The following is a 23,884-nucleotide window of genomic DNA, read 5'->3' as shown; positions in this document are numbered from 1 at the left end:
CTTCCATGCTCATGTGGTTGTGGTAGAATTTAGTCCTTTGTGGTTGTAGGACAGAGGTCCTTATTTCTTGCTGGCTGTTGAACGGGACCGCTTTCAGCTCCTAGGGCTGCCCACAGTTCCTTGCCGCTTGGCCCCCACAGGCCTTTTGCTTTCTTTCAGGGTAGCAGGAGTACATCTCTCTGCTTTCTGCTGCTGCCTCTGCACTCTGGACTCATTTGAAGGGCTTGTGTGATTAGGTTGGACCCATCCAGACAATCTCCTTTCAATTAACTCAGAGTCAACTGGTTAGTAACCTTAAATATACCTGCAGAAACCTTTTTGCTATGTAAGGTAAGATAATCAGGGCAGTGATAATCTCATATTCACAAGGTGAGGGTCATTTGGGGTCACCTTCAAATTCTGCATACCACAGTGACTAAAGTGGGTATTTTTGTACTGAAGTTGAGGGCTATGGTCAATTAATAATCAGTTAGTTGGCAATAAAAATATTAATTGTTAGCCTGGTTATAGCCATCAGATTTTTTTGGTAAATAGCCATGAGAAATCTGAAGACAGATTTCTAAGCTATGAGAATTAATTAGACCAAGTTTAGTTTGAAGGAATCTAAATCCTTATATATTTTGAAGTGAGGATAGCCTGTTAAAGATCCAGGACTTTGGGATAAACACTCAAGTACAGTTAGTTTTTTATGCATGTTTTATACTTTACAGTCATATCCATTCCCTCATGTGTTCCTTACTTTTGCAACTCCAGAGGAAGATCTACAAGCCATCAGGCCAAACCTTGCCACGTGGTACTACTTTTCGGAGGACGGTGTGTGTTAGAACCTATTCTTTAACTTTATAAACCCCAACATTTGATTTTGCCGGTTTATCCAGAGCTGATGAGGCTCCAATTACGATTAGGCTCACATGAGGCCAAAGTAAAAAGACATAGTGCCACTTAAAAAAATTCACAGAGGAGGTGTACTTTTCAAGTGATTTCAAGGTCTCTGTCTGAAGTAGCCCTGTCCTGGCATCTGGGCATTTGGAAAGCTGAGTTATTAACCCCCAAATTTTTTGGATATGATGGCATCACAACAGAGAGGGTTAGCTAAGAGCTATATCCTTTAGCCTAATATTACTTCTCTAATCACTTTCCTAACTTTTTGCCCTCTCAGTGGCCCTTTTATTTTATTTATTTATTTTTTGGTCTATTTTTAAAAATATTTATTTATTTATTTATTTATTTAATTTTTTTGGGCTGCGTCGGGTCTTAGTTGCAACGTGCGGGTTCCTCTCTAGTTGTGGCGCGTGGGCTCCAGAGCATGTGGGCTCTGTAGTTGGGGCACGCAGGCTTAGTTGCCCCGTGGCATGTGGGATCTTAGGTCCCCAACCAGGGATTGAACCCGTGTCCCCTGCATTGGAAGGCGGATTCTTAACCACTGGACTACCAGGGCAGTCCCGGTGGTCCTTTTATTAAAGGAGATATTACATACAACCATTTAAAAGTAGATGCAAATGGAGTTTCTCCCGGTCATAGTGGTAGTGTTTGAAACATCTACAGCCTTTGAAGCTGGCATGGTTTGAAATTTATGGCTCTAGGTGTGGGAAGGGTTATTGCACTTCCCTCAACTTCAGTGAGAACTGTTTCTGAAGTGCTTTGAATACTTACGATTTTTGTTTCAGTCCTGGGTAAACTCTGTCCAGTGACTGCTTTCCCTTCCCATTTTCTAAGCACAATGTTGGCTTCATACATTTTCTAGACATTTAAAACATTGATAAGCTTCAGCTTTATTTCACATTCAACCATTTTGTTGCTTAAAATTCTAAGGCCTTACTGTTTCTGTTTTATCTTGATTGAGAAAGGGATATCTTATCCCCTAAGGTAACTGCTGCACATAGCTAATTCCTTCTGTCACATGTTGATTTTTCTGGTTCATCTTCTAGAAGGTATGTGTGTGCTGGAATTCTACGCTGTAAGCAACAGAACTCAGTCTAGCTAGTTAAGCAGAAAAGGGATCTATTAATGAATAGTTGGTGACTTACAGAATTTTCAGGAGGGCCTGAAAGTCTGGGCTGATTGCTCTGCTCAGCCACACTTGGGGGGCTGCACTAATAAGAATGTTGCAGCCGCCTCAGTTTGGCAGCATTGCATCTTGCACTGCACTGCTCTTGTGAACGACTGCATGAAGCTCCGTGTCTCCATGTTCACCAGCTGATGAACCTTATTAATTTTGCATGTCTGTTTTCTCATATTACCCACTTATGACTCAGAGTCTCGTGTGGGTATGTTCATTGGTGGAGTTCAGGTCACCTGCCTAGATGAAAAGAAGACTAGGGTGGTGAGTTTTCTGAATTCTGACTTAAGCACTTACAAGAGCTGTTTAGAAAAAAAGCTTATTAAACTTTGTCATGTTTTGTTGATGTTTTCCCCTCCTCCCAATTAATCTATTCCTTTTGATTTCTGCTTCTGACATAAAAATCTCTTTCGCATTCAGAGATTATAGAAATAGACTGTCATATTTTCTCTTATATTTCAATTAAAAATCATTTAAATCTTTAATATAGCTTAAGTATGAAGTGAGGATCTGATTGATATTGCTCCCCCATATGGATGGCCATTTGTCCCAGCACCGCTTATTGAACATCTGTCTTGATTAAAAATGTTAGACTTATTGTAAACTGAATATGTATATGTGTGTGTAGAGTGTGTGTATGTGTGTGCAACATTCCTCATGACCTCTCTGTTCTAGCATAGCCACAGCAGTATGTACTGACTTGACAGATTAGCGTTCCATTTGTTCATTCAATCATTTATTTAACAAATATTTATTAAATGCCTTTTTAGGTAGTGCTGTACAGACTACAAAAGGGTAAGACATTGAGACATTTCTTTGTGGAGATGAGTTTAGATCTGTCTTGTTATGGGTGATGGGGGGTCTTGAAGTTTTGGTTTTACACTTTCTGGACTGTTTTTAGCTCACCTTAGAGTACACCTCAGACTCCTAGTTTAAATTTGGGGCCCTTTCTCCTGTGGGTTTCTGTATAGGAAGTCATGTGTTCCTTCACAGAGCAAATGGACTGGCATCTCAGTGTTGGGCTATGGTGTGCATGGTGTTCTCAAAGCAAGGCCCTTGACTAGAGAGATGTTTACCTGTGCAGTTCATTATATTGAATATTAGAGCTGGATGGCACTTTAAAGATTGAATTGACAACCTTATTTTTTAATGAACTTTTAATTTTGGAATAATTTTGATTTATAGGAAAGTTGCAAAGATAGTACAGAGAGTTTTCATATACTTCTCACCTGGTTTCAGTTTCCCTTAATGTTATCATCTTTTAAATAAAAATTTATTGATTTATTTATTTTTGGCTCTGTTGGGTCTTCGTTGCTGCTCGTGGGCTTTCTCTAGTTGCCGTGAGCAGGGGCTACTCTTCTTTGCGGTATGTGGGCTTCGGTGGCTTCTCTTGTTGCGGAGCACGGGCTCTAGGTGTGTGGGCTTCAGTAGTTGTGGCACGCAGGCTCAGTAGTTGTGGCTAGTGGGCTCTAGAGCGCAGGCTCAGTAGTTGTGGCGTACAGGCTTAGTTGCTCCACGGCATGTGGGAATCTTCCTGGGCCAGGGATTGAACCCGTGTCCCCTGCATTGGCAGGAGGATTCTTAACCACTGCGCCACCAGGGAAGTCCTAATGTTATCATCTTATGTTATCATCACAACCTTATTTTTGAGGTTAATGTTAGCCCTCAAAATGTTAATTTAGCTCAGATCATAGTTCTAGTTGGTGGCAGAATCAGACCAAGGACCCAGTAGGTAGCCTGGGTCTGCTAGTTGATTATGTTTCAGTTATCCTTTTCTGTTTTTCATGTATTTGCTCTTTTCCTTCCTTTCACTGGGTTCTTTGGGCATGGACTGTGAGAAGGACTACCTAGTACATAGTGCACTCATCAATGTAGTCTTTCTAATTTGTGCAATAATTTTTAAATCTAGGCTTCCTCCAATTCTTCAACGCCAACGAGAACCAGGAGCCGGACGTCTTCATTTACAGAGCAACTTGATGAAGGTACACCCAATAGAGAGGTAAGTTTGGAATTTCTTCTTCAATAAATCTTTTATAAGAAGCTTATTAATTTAAAATGTAATGTTACTGTTGATAACAAAATGGGAAATTACTTAGTTCCTAGGTATTTTTTTTTTTAGTAACAATTTTTTCTTTTTGCAAACAGTAGTGTTGCTTTTGTAAAGTGTGTTTTCTTTGAATATCTTAATTTGAGAGGATAATATACTTTGCCTTTAATATTTGAAATTTTCTGAATGATTTGATAACAATTTGTTCAGCATAGCATTATGTGGGGAGAAGTCCTATATTTTCAAGCTAGTGATTGGAAACTGTGAAGTAACTCCTAATTCCATGTGACTTGGAGCTGGCACTATAACTCAGATTAGATTTTTTTCCAACTTTTTTTGTTTCTGTGAAGGATTATGAGTCATGCAAGTAAAACATAAGTACACAAATCAGGGTAAAAAGAGGGTAAAAGAAAAAAAGGGTAAAAAATAAATGCATAAATCAGTGAATTATTATGAAGTGGATCCCTATGTGACCACCACCCAGGTCAAGAAAAGGAACACTGCCAGCACTAGAGTGCTGCTTCCCTTCCCCACAAAAGAGTACCATCATCCTGACTTCTTGATATTTGCTTCCTTCTTTTTTTAAATTTTTTAAATTTTTATAGTACCACACTTAAGTATGCTTTCTGTTGTAAACCTTATAGTTAAACCTTTGGGTTGTCTAGTTTTTGGCTATTATGAATTATGCTGCTGTGAACATTATTGTATATTTCTTTTGCTACACATGTACCTGCATTTCTTTTGCTATGTACTTAGGAGTAGAATCACTGGGTTAAAGGGTATACATAGTTTTACCACTTTAGAAGGTAATGCCCATTGTTTTTTAGAATAGTTGTAGAATTTTATCTTCCCACCAGGAGTTTATGAAAGTTCTTGTTGCTCTAGATCCCTGCTAGTCTTTAATTTCAGCCATTCTGGTGGGTGTGTAATGTTCTTTTATTATAGTTTTAATTTGCATTTTGCTGATGACTAATAAGATTGAGCATCTTTCATCTGTGTACTGATAACTTCTTTTGCGAAGTGCTTAAGTCTCTTGTTCATTTTTCTATTGGTTTATCTTTGTCTTATTGATTTGTAGGAGTTCTTTTTTTATTTAGTTTGGATAGGAGTTTTTTTATTGGATACATGCCTTGCAAATATCTGCTTCCACTCTGTAGCTTGCCTTTTACTCTCTTAATGGTGTCTTTTAAACAGAAGTTCTTAGTTTTAATGCATTCCAATTTATCAATATTTTATTTTATGGCTAGTGTTTTTTGTTTTTTAGTATTCTTTTCTTACCCTTCAGAGTATTTCCCGTTATTATCCTGTTTTACCTTTCACATTTGGATCTATACTCCATTTGGAAAAGATTTTTTTCAATATGGTGTGAGGTAGGGATCAAGTTTCACCACTGCCCCCCTCCCCACATAGCTATCCAGTTGTTCCATTCTTTCCATACTGCTATACTGTGCTACCTTTTTTTCAGAAACTAAGTGTCCATATTTGAGTGGATTTCTGGACTCTTGTTTCTGTTCTATCATTTGCTTTGTCTTTGATCTGATCCCACACTGTCTTCATAACTATAGTTTTATATTAAATCTTGCCCTCATTAGAGCAGGTCTTCCCTGTCTTAGTTTTAAAACCAGAATTCCATAGACTGGGTGGCTTAAGCAACAGACATTTATATCTTAGAGTTCTGGAGGCTGGGCAGTCCAGGATCAAGGTGCCAACAGATTCAGTATCTGGTGAGGGCCCTCTTCCTGATTTGCACACAGCTGTCATCTCATCGTGTCCTAGCATGGCCTTTCTTTGTTGCATGCACCTAGGGAGAGATGGAAGAGTGGGGAGGCAGCTCTCTTGTCTCTTTCTCTTTTATAAGGACAGTAATCCCATCATGAGGGCCCTGCCCTCATTACCTTTTAACTGTAATTACCTCCCAAAGGCTCTGCCTCCAAATACCATCACTTAATATCCTTGGGGGTTAGGGCTTCAATATATGAATTTTGGGGGACATACGCATTCCATAGCACTCCTACCTTGTTCTTCTTGAATGTCTTAGTAATTCTTGTACCGTTCCATATAATTCCATATAAATTTTAGAATCAGATTTTCAAGTCTTACAAAACAAACTCAAAACAAAACAAAATAAAATACAGCACTGACAACAAAGAAACAAACCTGTAGAGATTTTTACTGGGATTGCATTGACTCTATAGATTAGTTTGGGAAAAGTCTCAATATTATGAGTCAAATTTTATAATCTTTTCAATATTATAAGTAGTACTGGACTGAGCATTTTACATAATGCATAAGTTACAATGCTGTTATTCTTTAGGACAGATTTCTAAGAGTGGGATTGCTGGGTCGTAGGGTGTATGCAAATTAAAAAATTTGAAAGATTTTTCCAAACTGCCTTGATGTTACTTTAAAACATAATTTTTTAAAACCTTTATTTAATAGATGTTGATAGCAAAATAAACTTAAAAACTTCATAGTAGTTTTTGCATTCAAAGTTAATGGCATATATACTGTGTCTTTGGTTTATGTATTTAAATGATCTGACAAAGTACATAAGAGTATAAAGTATATGCATACTTTCTTTGAGATCTTATTTTCTTATGCATTATTTGCAATATTGCAATTCTTTAACTTTATGATTTCAAGTTTAATGTTGTTGAACTTAGTTTATATGTGTAACCAGTTGGAATGAAAGCTGCAGTACTGAGTAGTGAAAACACTTTTTGCAGTCAGTGTTAATGGCATCATTCCTACACTTACTATATTGGTTGATATTATGGTAATTGGTTTACATATAATATAGTAGAAACCTTGAAAACAACTTGTTGATTGTTACTATTGCTTTTTTAAAAAAGATTTATCTAGGATGCTTTAAAACATTAAAATTGAATATATCTTTACAAAATAATCCTTTCTGAAAGGGATGGTTTGAGCATTCTTTTACAGCAGGCTAAGTAAGCTAAAGGTTAGTTTTTATTTCTTCCCAAATTTCAATATTAGAGGTCCTGTGCTTATAGGTATAGTTTAAGAAATGGTTTCTGATTGAAAGCCAAAGCAGTATATCACTTTGTCTCGTTGCTTTTTAAGCATTTTCTAACAACTCTAAAAGATATTTTTGACCACAAAGTGAAGTGTAAACTTTAGTTCAACTTATTTTACAATAAATAAAGGACTTCTAAATTTCATGATCAACTTATAGATTAAAGGACATTACATAAAATTATCTTGTTATACAGAATGGACCTGAGGACATGCGGAGGGGGAAGGCTAAGCTGGGACGAAGTGAGAGAGTGGCATGGACTTATATACACTACCAAATGTAAAATAGATAGCTAGTGGGAAGCAGCTGCATAGCCCAGGGAGATCAGCTTGGTGCTTTGTGACCACCTAGAGGGGTGGGATAGGGAGGGTGGGAGGGAGACACAAGAGGGAGGAGATATGGGGATATGTGTATATGTATAGCTGATTCACTTTGTTATAAAGCAGAAACTGGCACACCATTGTAAAGCAATTATATACTCAAATAAAGATGTTAAAAAAAACTAAAAAAGCTTGATGGATAGTCTAAGACAGATCCATCTTGTACCATAATCCATCTTAAGGTAAATGGTAAATACAGATGTATCATCTTAACCTAATGTAAAAATCCAGATTTACAAAACAAGTCAATGAAAATATAATTTTTTTTCCTGTTGCAAAAAAAAACACAAAACTGTTAGTCACTATGCCTCACCCCCCCCACCCCCTGCCCCAGGTTTTTCATCTTGTTAAACCTCTAAGATGGAAGATACTCTGTCAGTGATGGGATCCTCACTTTTAGTTTTAAGTTTCTTTTTAGCGAAATGTGGAAGTTTAATTCAAATTATAAATATTTGTCCCATCTCTCCAGTAGGTACAATAAAGTCTATGTAATCTAGAATGCTTGGGAAGTAGAATGGTTTCATTAAGTTGATATTTCCATCAGTTAAATGTTTTACCTTTTTTCAGCTATTGCTGAAAATCCTAATGTCTATTTTCCCATATTAGTAAATATTATATGTAAATCTAAATAAGTCTGTCTTTGATTGCAGTGCCTCAGGCTTCCTTATAGGGCTGTAAAAAATCATCTATATGATTGTAGACTTTAAAGGCAAAGGAGAGTAGGGTGATGTGCACTGACCCTGAGGTCTGCGGGTCTCTGGCGCTCTTTCATCCTGCACAGATGGCAGATCTGTCCAGTTGACCTGGTACTCTCTCCTGGGGATCCTAGGCATAGCCTCATTACCCTCATCATAGGGCTTCCTTCCCCTTTGTGTTGCTTGAGATGAATCTTTTTTGCCTCTAGAGCTGGGTGCCTTTGAGCAATATGGAGTGTGGTATCATGTAAAAGGCTAACTAGGCAAATGACACTAACTGTCCTCCTGCCCTCTGCTCCACTCTGATTTTTTTTTTTTAACTGAGGTAAAATTCCTATAACATAAAATTTACCATTTTAAAGTGAACAATTAGGTGGTATTTAGTACATTCACAGTGTTGTGCATCCATCATATTTGTCTAGTTCCATGATATTTTCATTACCCTAAAAGGAAACCCCCTACTCATTAAACAGTCACTCCCATTCTCCCTTTCCCCCAGCCCCAGGCACCACTAATTTGCTTACCTACTGTGTGGATTTACCTATTTTAGATATTTCATTTAAATGAAATCAGACTATGTGATTTTTGCGTCTGGCTTCTTTCACTTAGCATCATGTTTTCAAACATCATGTTTTCAAGGTTCATCTATATTGCAGCATGTATCACTACTTCATTCCTTTTTATGGCTGAGTCTAATGATTTTTGTAAGAGAATGAGAATATGTTTATTTGTTTGGAGTAAGACCTGGAATAGACTAGTGAGAAGGGGTTGGTTTTTGGAGTCATCTGGATTTGCTGGCTGAAGGATCTTTGAAGGTTAACTTTTCAGTGACTGAGGTTTTCTCATGTGTAAGATGGGAATAATAATGCCTTCCTTGTGGTATTGTGGGGATTACCAGTAGTACAGCAGGTAACTCTCCTCACGTTGTGCCGTGCACGTGGTAGGTGCTTACTAATTTGTTACTGGGGCAGCCACGGAAGACGGGAAAGGCTGCTCCACTTACTCTGCGTAGGTCCCCTCACGAGGGGAGGGAAACAGATGTACCATTATGTGGATTGGGGCCCTAGGGGTGTTAGTGCGCTGTCTTTGCCTGCTGAGCTTTCGAAGGAATGATATTTTCACTTTCCCTGCTACCCTGTTCTCTAGTTTGCTCTCTTGTGGAGGCACTTCCTCATAGATTGGGGGTCAAAGTGTTCATGTCCATTCTTTCCCTGGAAACTCATCTGTTCAAATTTTTCATATTATTTTAAAATTAAACTTTAGAAATCAGTTTATTTTCATATATGTATTTTGGCTAAAAAATGCATAGAAAGAAATAAACTATTCTAGTTAATCGATGGATTCTGTTCTGTTTAGTATATGTCTGTTCATATATACTGTATGCTTTTTTTGCTTCCCTACATGCAGAGAGAGAGCCTGGAGTAGTAGAAGGATCCCAGGATTCCATCCCTTACCTGCTGTGTGGCTTTAGGCAGCTTTCTTTAACTTCTCAGAGCCTCAGCTCTCTCAACTTTAAATTGTAGTGAAATGAATATCTACTATCACAGGGTTCTTGTGAAGGGCAAGTGAATTCAGAAGTATGAAAATACTCATAATTTGTGTATCACATACAAAAGATCGTTATTATACAGAAAAGAAAAGGCTTCTTCTGTACTCACCAGCTCTTGAGCAGCATGGACACTGCATTTTGTGTTAAGAGTGACATTGTAGGGAAAGAAACAATGAAGCGTCAGGCTGCTTTGGAGTAGATGCTTTCCCAAGCTTCAAGAAAGGTGTCCCTTTTTCTTTTTTATTCTCTTAATCTGAGATATTTTTTAGAAGCAAAATGCTGCCTCTTACCTTAGTAGTTGTCTTTGTATTTCCAAGTCAATTTTCACTGTTCCGTGTGAGGACCCCTAACAGAGATTCTTGATACTCTCAAATTTTGACAGTTCTTTTTTTGAATTTTGTTCGGTTTTTTGGAATTTATTCTTTGTTTCAGGGCTTCTAAAGGCATCGTTCTTTAGGAATTATTAAGAAGTATCTTCAAAGTAATGGGTGAGAAATGTTTCTTCCTAAGTTTGGAATTAATTTTGCCCCTAAATGGATTGACTTTCAAAGCTGGATATGCTTTTTTTTTTTTGTTAGATGTTAAATTATAACCTACCTACCCTCTGTCAGTTAATCAAAGTAAAAGCCATGCCTGTTAGATTGTCTTTGGTGTCTATTCAATTCTCATATTTTTTCTTTTGATCTAATGATAGGATATGAATTATATTAATAGGTTTCCTAATATTAAGCCATTCGTTCATTCCTTAAATCAACTCTGCTGGTCAGAGTGCATTTTTAATATACCGTTGTTCTCTGATACTCATGCTATTAACATTTTCTCTGACTCTATTTGTAAGGAGAGGGGTTTAATAAATTGGAAACTTTCTGTCTTCTCCTGCTGGTCCTTTCTTTTCCTTCTCCTCCTCCATTTATTTAGGTCTTCTTTAATTTCTTTCAACCAAATTTTATCGTTTTCAGAGTTTAAGTTTTGTACTACTTTTGTTAAATTTATTCCCAAATATTTTTTTCCTTTTAATGTTAACATAAGTTGAATTGTTTTCTGAATTTCATTTTCAGTTTTCTTGTTATTCTACAGAAATAAAATTGGATTTTTATAAATTAATCTTGTTATCCTGTAACCCTGCTGAACTCATTTCGTAGTTCTAACCGTTCTTTTGTGGATTACTTAGTTTCTTCTTTGTACAAGATCAAGTCATCTGCAAATAGAGGTAGTTTTACATCTTCCTTTAATCTGGCTGCCTTTTATTACATTTGGTTGCCTAATTTTCCTGGCCAGAACCTCCAGTTGAATAGAAGTGGTGAGAGCAGACATGCTGTCTCTCATTCCTGATCTTAGGGAAAAGGCATTCAGTCTTTTTGTCATTAAGTATGATGCTAGCCATGGTGTTTAATAGATTCCTTTTCTCATGTTGAAGAAGTCCCCTTCTGTTCCTAGTTTGTTGAATGTTCTTAGCATGAAGCAGTGTTGGATTTTGTCAGATGCTTTCTTTGCATCTTGAGATTGACATTGTGGCTTTGTTTTACTCTTTTGATACGATGTATTATATTAATTGGTTTTGGATGTTAAACCAGCCCTGTATAGGATAAATTCCACTTGTTCATGGTGTGTAATTTTATATTGCTGGATTTGATTTGCTGGGGTTTTTTTTGAGGATTTTTGTGTCTATATTCATAAGAGATGTTGGTCTGCAGTTTTCTTTTTTGTGTGTGTGTGATGTCTAGTTTTGGTGTCAGGAAAATTTTGGCCTTATAAAATGCGTTGGGAAGTGTTCCCTCTTGTAATTTGTGGGAAAATTTTGAAGATTAGTATTAGTTCTTTAAATGTTTGGTATAATTTACCAATGAAGCCATCTGATCCTGGCCTTTTCTTTGTGAGAAGTGTTTTGATCACTAATTCAATCTTTTCATTTTTTATAGTTCTGTTGATATTTTCTGTTCCTCCCTGCATCAGTTTTGGTAATATGTGTCTTTCTAGGAATTTGTCTGTGTCATCCATGTTGTCCAGTTTGTTGGCATACAGTTGTTCGTAGCGTTGCCTTATAATCCTTTTTATTTCTGTAAATGCAGTAGAATTTTTCCTCTTTTATTCCTGATATTAGTAATATAATATGAATCTTCTCTCTTTTTATTTTACTCTGTCAAACAAAATATGAACCAGTGTTTGATTCCACTTTCTTGATGAGTGTAGTGAGCATTCTCAGGATTGGAGTGGCAAGCTGATCTTTGAGGACTTATTTTTCTCAAGTCCCAGATGCCCTGGGACTTAGCAGAAATTACTTGAATCTGTTTTATTACTTTCCTGGTTTTCTGGCCTGATATGTGTTTTTTACCATCTTTATATAGCCTTGGTCTTTTCAGTGCTCGTCGGTCCTGTTTTGCTATCTTTTTTGTTTAATGGCTTTGTATGTCTTTAACTTTATATATAGTGGAAATATCCATATAGACAAAATAGGGCCTTAATTCGTGACCTTAGATTTGATCAAAATGATTTAACCACAGTCTGTACTGCATATTTTCTCACCTGCTGCTACTACAGGCAGTTTTTTTCTCGTATCTTCTGCTGAGTATATTGTGTACTTCTTAAGGTATACATTATTGGGAATAAGAAGGAAGTGAATTTGACTCAAAAAAGTAAGTGTTGCTACTAACAGCTATATATAACAGTGTCTGGGAAGATAGAAACAGGACCTCTTCTCTTCAAGGCAGAGATACTAAAAGATACGAAACTTTTTAGGGTCCCTCTCCTAATAGGAGGTACATTAGTACGTAGGAGACATATTAATTCATTACATACAGTGGATGCTAGGTAGCAGATGCCTTTCGGCTGGCATTAGGATTTAATTTTCTCTTTGAACTCTGGTTGAGAAGGACTGGGAGGGTTCTGTGCTGCCACAGTTTGATTTGGTGCTGCAAGGCAGAGGCTAAAGTGGGGCTCATGGCACTGGTGAAAGGAGGTTGAAGAAAGCGTTTCCCAGCTGATGCATAGAGCTCTCTGTGGCCCATTGTGAGAAGCTGCTGTCTCTAGGGAGGCTTCATGACCAACAACTGAACAAACCTCGCATCAGCTTAGTGACTGAGTCTGTGATAACCTGTGTTGCGATAGGGCAGGAAACCCAAACTGGGGCCCAGGGAATCAGATTGACTGGATAAGGAGGGATGAGCACAGGAGGAAGGAGAAGGAAAATACCTTCCTCAAAATGAGCCTGTAAATGAAAATGCTAAAATAAATGCTAAGAAGACAGCCAATAAAAATAGGAATTGGGATATCAATTTATTCCAGGTGAAATTAGAATAAGTAAAAGGGCAGTCTGGATAAAACTTTGAAACAAGTATTTTCAGTAGGATAAGTGAAGTAATAGTTTTCTTAAAAAGAAAAGAGAATTGTGGGGAAAAAACAGGCCAAAAAATAGACTAGGTAGATATGAAAAAGAACCAATTAGAAATCCTGGAAATTAAAAAAAAATGATATAAGAATGTAAATCAGAATAAAACTCAGACTGGTCCCAGTTCAAGGGAAAATTAGGGAATTTGAAAAGAATACTGAGTAATCCCACCAAAAACACAGAGATAGAGATAGATAATTATCTAAGAGTAAGAGACATGGAGGATAGATTGAAAGCTTTCACCACATATCTGATAGGAGTTTTAGGTAGTCGTCATGAATGTTGAGATACATAAAACTTTAGTCAGTGTTAGTTCAACTGATGGGACCACACAGAAGAGGCGAATTAAATTCTTAGCAGATTTGGATTAGAATTTCAACAAAGTTTGAAAGAGTTGAGACAGACTTACTGAGGATTTTTGAGAACTGAATCTTGGGAGACTTTGATAGGCATAAGAAGCAAATGACAAGGACCACAAGTGGGGAGGAAGCCTCTTTAGGCTTTGAAATAGCTGTCAGTGGAAACTAATTTCGACACACTTTGCTTTTTTACTTGGGCTATGGCATGGAATGTAAATTGTTGTTTGGTAGCACCTTCTTTTGAAATGTTTGGTCAGCGTGTGTTTCTATACTGGTTTCTATACAGCTTTTGTGTTTTTCTCTTAAAATTCCAAATCTACTCTTAACTGTGAAATTTTAAATTATTTCCTTATGTGATATGAAGAGTGACTTCATTTCAAAAATTAACTTTGGAAGCCTAAAAAGAGTGAATTTGTATAGCATTTAACTTAAGATAACATCCACTCAAAAGATGACCTTTCTGAGTTTCCGGGAGAGTAAGATTTTCAGCAGGAGTGGAAACTTGAATAGAATGATAAACTAGAGCCAAACAGGCATCTAGTGTATTTTAGTATACTACTGACACTAAATTTTAGGGTTTAGTGTAAGATCAATTCTTGAATCCTACCCAAAGAGTACCAGTTATTAACATAACCAAAAAAGACTTAAAAAAAAAATTTGTCTCATCTGTAAGGTGGCCTCTAATGTAGGACCAGATGAAGAGTTAGTGAAGGCTCTAGTCGTTATCCAGAACTCTAGAGCACTGAGATGAAAAGTGTCAGTTTTTAAACTTTTGCAGACATTTATTTTATGACGTAATTCTTTATTATATATTATATAATAACATACATTAACTGCTAAGTTAATGTTTCAAAACTTTTGTTTTTTAAAGTTTTTATTTTGAAATAATCGGATTCGTGGGAGGTTAAAAAATTTCTTTTTAGGGAGGCTCTGTGTACCCTTTATCCAGTTTCTCCCAAAGGTAACATCTTATATAACTATAGTACACTATCAAAACAAGGAAATTGACATTGGTAACCTCTGTGACATCCACAGAGCTTATTCAGATTTCACCTGTTTTATGTGTGTGTGTGTGTGTGTGTGTGTGTAGCTTTATGCAGTTTTATCACATATGTATGTTTGTGTAACCCCCACCATGAAAAAGTTCATTTTAATTATAATTTCTTATACATCTAATTCATGATAACTAGTATTTTGGTGTATAGTATACAGTTTCTGAAAGAAAATTGAAGCTCAGAAGAGAATATATATCAAAAGAGCTAGTATAATAGAATTTATCCTTAAAACTTACTATAAATTTGTTTCAAAAGTTTCTTCTGTATGTATTGGAGAAAACTGTATTTGTATATAAGTAGAAATAAATGATTATTTAAAGTTTTATGTGTTTATACTCCCCATAAATTTCCATGCTGTCTTTTTGAATATATAAAAATGAGTGGCTCAATATTTGTTATACTAAGGCTTTGTGTTCTTTACCATGTATTGTTCTTACTGGTATAGGCTCTCATACTGAATTGCCAGATGTGCTGTGTGCTGTGGTGCCTGTTGCATATATCATTTGTATGCCAATAAGCAAGTTGGTTAAAGTTGAGTTTTGAGATCCAAAACAGCTCACCTCATCTCCCTTCCTGACCTTTCCCAGCAACTTACTGTTTCTATGGGTGGAGTGATGGGTGGCAGCAGTGGTGGTAGCACAAGGCCATTATAGCATTGTGCGTGCTGTGCGGTGAGAACACGTTGCAACATGCCCTTATGATTTGTCTTTCATCCTTTGTTTTATTTTTATACCTCTGCTCATTGCACTGAATGAGACAGCTCCTAGCCGGGATGATAGCAGAGCCTGCTTTTCTCTCTGAGTATACTATCTTTGCTTTGGATTCCTCCAAGCAGCCTAAAACCCAGACTGACGGTGTGGTGAGTCCTTCCACCGCTTTCTGCATTCCCTTTGTGGGGAAGCAAAGTAATTTGGTAATTCTAGAAGCAGATCTCACGTTGCTTGTCACTTACCATCTCTCAAAGCATCTTCAGTGCCCTGTTGCTAACCTCGCTCTAAAAAATCAGAGAGTAAATTGCTGAATTCTGATGGCTGGTGTGTTTTTTGCTAGCTTTTTAACAGCAACAAAATAACACTGTTTTCATTAATGTAGTGAAGAATACTTTCACTTGGTCTAAACTCTTAAGTTTTCTCCCTAGGGAATGTTTGCTCATTAACTAAAAGAGGTATGCATTGCTAGGAATCTGTTGGTAGGAGGCCAAGAATATTTTGAGATGTGACTCACATTTTTAGGAAAGAAAAATGCATTGTATGTAAATCCATAATTAAACAACATTGAGTAGGCAGGTGGAGTCTACTGTAACAAGTAATTGCATCTTATTTTGGGAGAGTACCAGTTTTCTGTGTATTCAGCATTTGAAAGGAAAAAGTTACCTCTTTATTTTTCAACTGACTGAATTCATACAATTTTGAATCTTGTATATATTGATAATTTCACTTGGGGAAAGTAGACTTTCTTCATAAAGTATCTAAGTTCTTAATTTAGCAAATTAAAACTTAGAGATGTTTGATTGCTTAGTAAGGATAGCTTTTGTTGTTAGAATGGACACCGACTGAACTGGGATTGAGGTTTTTTTAAGCAGTGAGAATTGGTTTAATTTATTAAGTGGCTGGTAAGGAAGTTAGAACATTTCTGTATTTATCCATGCAGCCAGTAAAGACTTGGTCTGCATATGGCCAGTAGCAATCTTATATTACATTCTAAACTTGGTTTTAGAAAAGGAGGCAGCTCAGAGTTCTCATAATGCCTTAGCTTGGTTCTCAGGTATAATGGTCTCTCCTTGGTTCTGGCTACAAGTAACACCTCACTGTTTTCAGTACTGGTTTGAGAGGGAGACAGGAGTCCCAGTTAGAGATAACTTACCAACTTATTTTAAAAACATAAAAGGATATTACACTTCATGTAGTAGTAATAGAACCTTAAAAAACAACAACAAAAAAGAGCTCCTAGGCCCACTTCCATTAGAACATAAAATGATTTGTATTGAGTGCCTATCCTATTGTGAAAAATGCTAATAATTTTAAAATGGAGGCTTTAGAACTATTTAAAATAATTTAAGTAGGCTGAAAGTCTACGTTAATCTTATTTAAATTTTGTTTTGTTCAGATAAAAACTTATTTCTCCTCACATAAAACCATAGCATAACCTATAGTAGAATGAAAATTTAGTGAGCGTCTAATTCATTATTTTATTTCACCAACTGCTGACTTTTCCTTAATTCAGTTTTTTGAAAAATGCATCTCTTTACCCCAAATTCTAAAAGTTGCTGTATCCTTAGTGCTCGTTAGTCAAAAGTAGTTGTTGAAAGATTGAACAAAACTTAATTGAAGGGAATTCCCTGGCTGTCCAGTGGTTAGGGCTCAGCGCTTTCACTGCTGTGGGCCCGGGGTTTGGTCCCTGGTCGGGGAACTAAGATCACGTGAGCCACGCAGTGCGGCTGAAAATTAAAAACAAACAAACAAAAAACAAAAAAACAACACACATACACAAAACACCATAATTGAAGACAAACCTGGCAGGGAACCTGTGTGTGCTTTTAAGTTAAATGCACTTTAGAAATGTTTTCCTGTTATCTAAGAATTGCCTCCAGGAGAAAGTGTTGGTGACTGAGTAGTGACATGTGTTGAGCTAGTTCTTTAGGCTTCTTTCTTGGGGGAGGCCTTCAGAAGTCTCCTTACACTGAAGGAAGTAACTGTATAAAGATTTAACAAGCAATTACTGAGCCTCTACTACAGTCAGGCAAAATGTAGGGTTCCTGCCCTCTGAGCGTTTATAGTTTAGTATGGAGACAAAGATGTCAGAATACACTTAACAATGCAAAGGAATTAAGTCTTCGTAGAACAAAATACAGGCATAGGAAATGTGTTAGCCCCTCAGGCCAGCCATATGAAGCTTCACAAAATAAGGGGCATTTGAAAGTTGAAAGACAAATAAGAATTTGCTGGGCAGAAATGGAGAAGGCATTACAGGTAGTGATAAAATCTCTAATTTTGTTTCTAGAGATTCCTAACTTAGATTTACATGGTAACAGAGGCCAATACTTTCCTTAGCTGTCTTGCATTTATTTAGATATATAGTATAACAAGTAAATTGAAATATAGATGCAGAGATGAAAAGTTTTTAAATGTTATGCTGTTTGTTTGGTAGGGTGATATTTCAGACAATTGTAGAATAGCCTTTTTTGTATGGACCACAATCATGTGTCAAGTAATTTACTTAAAATAGAATATGGACTCTCTTGCCACTCTTCTTCCTAACCTAAATATTTTATGGAGCCCTTTCATTTGCTTTCTCCATAATTTAACAGTAACTTACTTTTCGGTATACTGCCTGGCAGAGAGACTTGCTGATTTCTCTGAAGTATGTTTTTTATTTTATAGTGTGTAGTGTAGGATATTTTTAGGGCTGGAAAGCATTAATTATGATGCTACACAAATAATATGCCATGTATACGACTTCTAATTCTTTGAAATGGCAGACAGCAGGAAGATAAAAGTTAATTCCAAAAAAAAAAAAAAAAAAAGTTAATTCCTATGTTCCCCCAACCGTTCTCCCCTATGTAACTTTAAGGAAGTGTCTTGGACTGATAAAATTTGATAACTCTTTTTATGTCAGAGGGAGAAGGTATTTAAACTTTTATGAGGAAAAAATTCAAATGTATTGCAAGAGTGAAAATAGTAATGAGTCACATAAGATTTCTTCTCCCTTCCCCAGTATCCATTATCCAGTGTCAACAATTAATAAGTCATGGCCATCTTATTACCATCCCCTCATACCTCCCTAACCACACCACTCCCACCCTCCCCACACGTGCAGATACCCTCTGCCCATTCCCGTGGCATTATTTGAAGCAAATTTCAGATATCTTATCTAAATAGTTTGGTATATATTTCTAAAAGATAAAGACTAAAAGTATATAACCACAATACATTTATCACACCTAAAATTATTTCCTAGTATCAAATACCTAATGAGAGTTCAAAAATTTGAGAACACTTTTGCAAAGCTGAGTGCCTTCTCCACTTGTATTTAAGAATAAGAAGAGTCATATATTTGACCCTTTCTTGGTTAGCCCTAGAGTTGTAGGGGAAATGTATTTTCAAGTTACTGAAACATAGTGGCTAGTATTTGGTTGAATGCTTTTGTTTAAAACATGGAAGTTATTTTATCATGAGCTGCTTCTATAGCTTTAATTTTAGACACTTAGTGTATTATGAATGCAATGTAGAATTTTGAATCTCGAAGAATATCATCTATTATGGAACTCACGCCGGTATGATGTAATCAGTAGAATGTTGTGTAACTTGGAGCATTTGTCATACCAACAAAACAAAACAAAAAGCTTTCATATGTGGAAGAAATTATTTTTAATTATAAGTTTTTCTGAAAATTGTCATAACAATTTCATTTAGACTGCTGGCTTCAAATGAATGAGGCATTTCCATTTCTTGTTACCAAGATATTTTTCAGAGCTTAGCCCAAATAACTTTAAATATTATTTTACTGTAAGGAACAATTGACGTTACTTTTTCTGGATAGTTTTCTACTTGAATGAGTTTTGCTAATTGAATCCCTGATGTTAACTTCATATTGAGGGAAAAAACTGGGGAGATTGGAATGGGGAGAGGTATGTGATTAGCTTGAAATAAATTTGGCTGCATACTAATCTTTGCTATTTAGTTACAGATATTATAGCAAAATGAATTTTCTAAAATACTTACCATACTAGTTTTGCCTTGCATGAAAAATTCTAATAAGTGAACAATTACTAATTTTGTTTAACAGATAAATGTATCTAATAGGTTTTGGTACTTGACCTTTCTTTGTTCTTAACAGTTTTAAACTTTTAGTTTTCTGATCCTTTTTTTACAATGTTTCTTTCTTTTTCTTAGAATGCATCTATCCAAGCCATGAAATCTCCCGACAGTGTTAATGGAAGTGAACCCACAACTCCTCAGGTCTGTTATTAATGTTATTTAAAAGAAAGAGCAAGTCATTTCAGGATGTCAGTCAATCTGTATTATTAGCATTTGACTTTACATTGAAACAGTGATGTCTGAACATTGATACAATGTCTATGGTAAATCCAGGTTTGTTGGTGGTTTCTTGGAAAAAGTTTAAAATGAAAGCAATACAGGTATATATATACCAGTCATGTAAGATTCCATTATTACTCATTTAAAAAACTAATGGCACTGAAGAGAAAACTTCGGGAAAAAAGACTCTGATTTTATAGTAAAAGATTATGGAGTAAGTCATATTGAAAGACATGTTGAGTTACATATTCTAGAAGGGAGATGTGAAGAAAATGGGATTTCTTTTAAAGTTTGTTCTAATGCAGAATATCTTACTACCAGAGAATTTAGTTTATCTTTGATTTTAAAAAGTTATTTGGAGAGTGGGGCTCATGTAACATTCTTTTGACTCCTTCCAAAAAAGAAAGAAAGAATTTTTTTAATTCATTAAAAAAAATCTTAATGATAGCAGTGTCTGAGATGAACATTTATTTTCTTTGGCTTTAGTGATTATTATTATCATTAACCTGGCTGTTCTCAACAGTCTCTGTGTAGAGCAATAACATTTCTGATTTCTGTGAACCTGGAGCAGGAACATAGGCAATTTCTGAACTAACTCATGTAGATTAAACATTCTAAAGTATTGTCTAGCTTTCCATACTCCATGCACAGGTTACCTGTGAGCTGAGAGTCTCATTCTTTTCAGGGAGGCCGGTCAGGTTCTGGGCATAGTCCACGACGTCCCTGGGCCTTGAGCAGCATCCCCTAAGTCCTCTACAAATAAATCATTTTCTCTTAGTGCCTTGAGGTAGGGGTAAAATATTGGGAGGCATCAATGTAAATGGTACTGGACAGATCCAGTGATCTTGAAGGAATATTAATTAGATAACCAGCTTTATGATCAAATTCAGGAGAGATTTAAGTTTAATTAAGGTGAAGAATGAACATGGGTGACATTCAGGAAGTTAATTGTGTTTATTGAGTTTACTGTGTGTCAGGCATTGTTAAGCATTTTATGTATATGATCTCATTTAATTCTCATAACAAGGAGACACCTTCACTCAGAGTCTGTTTACTTTTATACAAACTTCTGACAAGTTGGTTGTTGGTTGTTGTTAGCAAATTAGGAACGGTGGGTATCCCCAAAGCGGGTAGAATGCTTACTGTGGTTGGGCAGCAGGAAATCAGAGTTGATACCAAGGGAGAAGAGATGGTGAAAAGCAAGCCCAAGAGTTTATAAAGTGTAGCTGCCGGTGACCCCCTTACTACTGGGTAGAACATCCTCTGTAAACCGATAGATTTTGGCACACAGTGTAATGATTGTGGTGGGGGTGTCATTAAAAAGGGTTACTCACTGTCTTTATTTAAGAAGGCAGAAAAGTGCAGTATACCTATCTCAGAAAAATTTCTGTTAAATAGTAAACTCTTAAATTGTTTAATGCAGTACACAAAATTCAGCTAATCAAAATGATTCTTCATTCATTTCCAAAGGAATGCAGGTAGTTGACATTTTACCTCAAACAGACTCATAAAACTCAGATATTTGAAAATAGTGTATGCCACCATGTAATAGAGAAAAATATATTTTGCAAAACAGGTATGTATGAGCATTCATCCTTATCTGAGAAGCTGTGAAATAGTTTTATTGGATCATAGTTTTCGTGTTTTAGCAGTTTAGGATGAATCTAGGATCTAGTATTACCCTCTTATTGTGTAGATGAGCTATCAGGCATGAAACGTTAAATTATTTGCGCAAACACCAGTGGCTAGTTATTGATAGTGGGGTTATCATAGATAGACAAAACATTAGTGTACCCCGCTATAATTTTTTGCCATGTATTGCCTCATTTAAGTTTATATGCTGTTAAAACAAAATGAGAACAAACTAGTGGTTGCAGGAGCTGAGGAGGGTGGGGAGGATGGCGAAATAGGTGAAGGGAATTGAGAGGCACAAACTTCCAGCTATAAAATAAATAAGTTACAGGGATGTAATGTACAGCACAGGGAATATAGTCAGTAATATTGTAATAACTTTGGTGTGTAATCTATAAAAATATCGAATTACTCTGTTTTATGCCTGAAATGAACATAACATTGTAAGTCAACTATACTTCAGCAAAAACAAAAAATAACAACTGAATTTTGTTAAATTGAATAGAGCAAATCATAGGGATTTAAATGACCATTCTCATATGCTATTATTTTTTTTAACTATAGGAAAAAGTCTGGTTTTGAAAATCATTTATGATTTTTTTTTAAAAGCAAGTCAACCTCTGTCAATTAAAAAAAATTTTTTTTATTTTATGTATTTATTTATTTTAATTTTGGCTGCTTCAGGTCTTAGTTGTGGCACGCAGGCTTCTCTCTAGTTGTGGCGTGTGGGTTTTTTCTCTCTCTAGTTGTGGCACGTGGGCTCCAGAGCGCGTGGGCTCTGTAGTTTGCGGCACATGGGCTGTCTCCTTGAGGCACACGAGCTCGGTAGCTGTGGCACGCGAGCTTAGTTGCCCCGCAGCATGTGGGATCTTAGTTCCCCGACCAGGGATCCAACCTGCATCTCCTGCATTGGGAGGCGGATTCTTTACCGCTGGACCCCCAGGGAAGTCCCTAGGAATTTTTTAAAAAAGAGAAATTATAGTAGTATAATTAAATTTTGAAATTTCTGTTGCCGTTTTTTGAATACTGCTTTTAACTTTAATTTTATTTTCAACAGTTTGTTATGAAAAATTTCAATCATACAGAAAAGTTGAAAGAACTTTATAAAGTGAACATCTGTATACCTACCACCTAGATTCTATCACTGATATTTTACTTTTCTTTTTTTTTTTTGGCTGTGCTGCACGGCACGTGGAACTTCCCTGACCAGGGATTGAACCCATGCCCCCTGCAGTGGAAGCGCAGAGTCTTAACCACTGGACCACCAGGAAACTCCTGTACTTTTTTTTTTTAAATCACAAATCTGTCCATATATTCATTCCTCTATTCGTCCCTCAAGCCATTTTATTTTTTTGATGCCTTTCAGAGTAAGTCACAGGCCACAGTACTAATGTTTTAGTATGTATATCATTATCTAGAGTTCAGTGTTTGTAATTTATATTTTGAAGTGAATTTTATATTTAAAATGAAATATACAAACCTCAAATGTACATTGACTGATTTGTACATCGACACATACATTTGACAAATGTATGTGCCAAACCCATGCACAGGTTATAGAAGATTATCAACACACCAGAAAGTTCCCTTATGGTCCTCCCTCTCAGAGGCAACCTGTTGTAATTTTTTCCACCATACAACACATTAGTTTTGCTTATTTTAGAACTTTATATAAGTGACCTTATAAGTATGTGTTCTTTTGTGGAAGACTTCTTTCACTCAGCATTATGTTTTTGAAATTTCCTCCATGTTGTGGTTATCAGTGGTTTGTTCCTTTCTATTGCTGTGTAGGATTCGTTTGAATGAATATTCTGCAGTTATTTACCTATTGATGGACACCTGGGCTGTTTCCAGTTTTCTGCTATTACAAATAAAACTATCATAAACGTTATTGTAGAAATCTTGGGGATATATGTTTTCATTTTTTCCTTCTTGAGTGTTATTGATTATGTATTAAAGCTTTTTGATGATTTCTAGATTAAGATATGCTATATATAAAAAGTGATACGTATCATTTTGATCAAGCATTGAGTATTTAAAGATGTCCCATTAGATCATCATTATCATATTGCCAGGTTAAGGTTCAGCTGAACAAATGTGTACTAACTACCTACTTTGTGGAAAGCACTGAGGCAAGACTACAGAGTTAGAGAATTTGAATTCTGTTCTAAAAGCATAAAGTCTGGGGTGAGGGTGTGTGTGGCAGATATAATGATAGGAAAATGTATTTAGTGCTTCCTGCATATGAGGCACTATTTTAAATGCTTTTACTCATTTAATCCTCATAATAACCTACTAGAGTAGTGTTGTTTTATAGATGAGGAAATTGAAACAAAGAGGTCCTAAAGCTAGTAAATGGTAAAGCTGGGATTCAAATCATGGAGTTTTGGTCAGAGTCTGAGTCTTAACCACTGTGCTGTATTGTCTCTGTAGTTGTTCTAAGGCATAAACAATTCAGTTAGTTGTTACATCAGCAAGTAAGTAACTAATGGTGAGTCAGAATGCAGTATGTGCTCCAGTAGTGGTCCTGGTAAAGTGCTTAGGCCATTAAGAAGGGTTGTTTCTGATGGGTGAGATCTGAGGTTTCCTGGAAGAGCAGAAACTTGAGCTCACTTTTGAAGGATGTCTGAGTTTCCATGCGCAGGGAAAG

At 36.2% G+C, this 23,884-nt stretch overlaps 1 protein-coding gene across 4 annotated transcripts in view; it reads left to right on the top strand.

Moving 5' to 3' along the window:
- Nucleotides 1-23,884, top strand: part of GOLGA4 (golgin A4) — a 111,778-nt gene that overhangs the window by 10,827 nt on the left and 77,067 nt on the right. For 3 of the 4 annotated variants that reach the window (XM_068559247.1, XM_068559246.1, XM_068559245.1), the window contains exons 2-4: nt 3,969-4,058; nt 15,327-15,425; nt 19,459-19,524. In XM_068559247.1, the coding sequence (XP_068415348.1) occupies nt 3,969-4,058; nt 15,327-15,425; nt 19,459-19,524 (255 nt within the window). The remainder of the gene's footprint in view (nt 1-3,968; nt 4,059-15,326; nt 15,426-19,458; nt 19,525-23,884) is intronic. The other variant, XM_068559248.1, reaches the window with a different exon arrangement.

Source organism: Eschrichtius robustus, chromosome 12 (assembly GCF_028021215.1).
Source record: "Eschrichtius robustus isolate mEscRob2 chromosome 12, mEscRob2.pri, whole genome shotgun sequence".
NCBI classification, from domain to species: domain Eukaryota; kingdom Metazoa; phylum Chordata; class Mammalia; order Artiodactyla; family Eschrichtiidae; genus Eschrichtius; species Eschrichtius robustus.
Note: the sequence above shows the minus strand (reverse complement) of the source record. Positions and strands in the feature narration are given on the sequence as shown.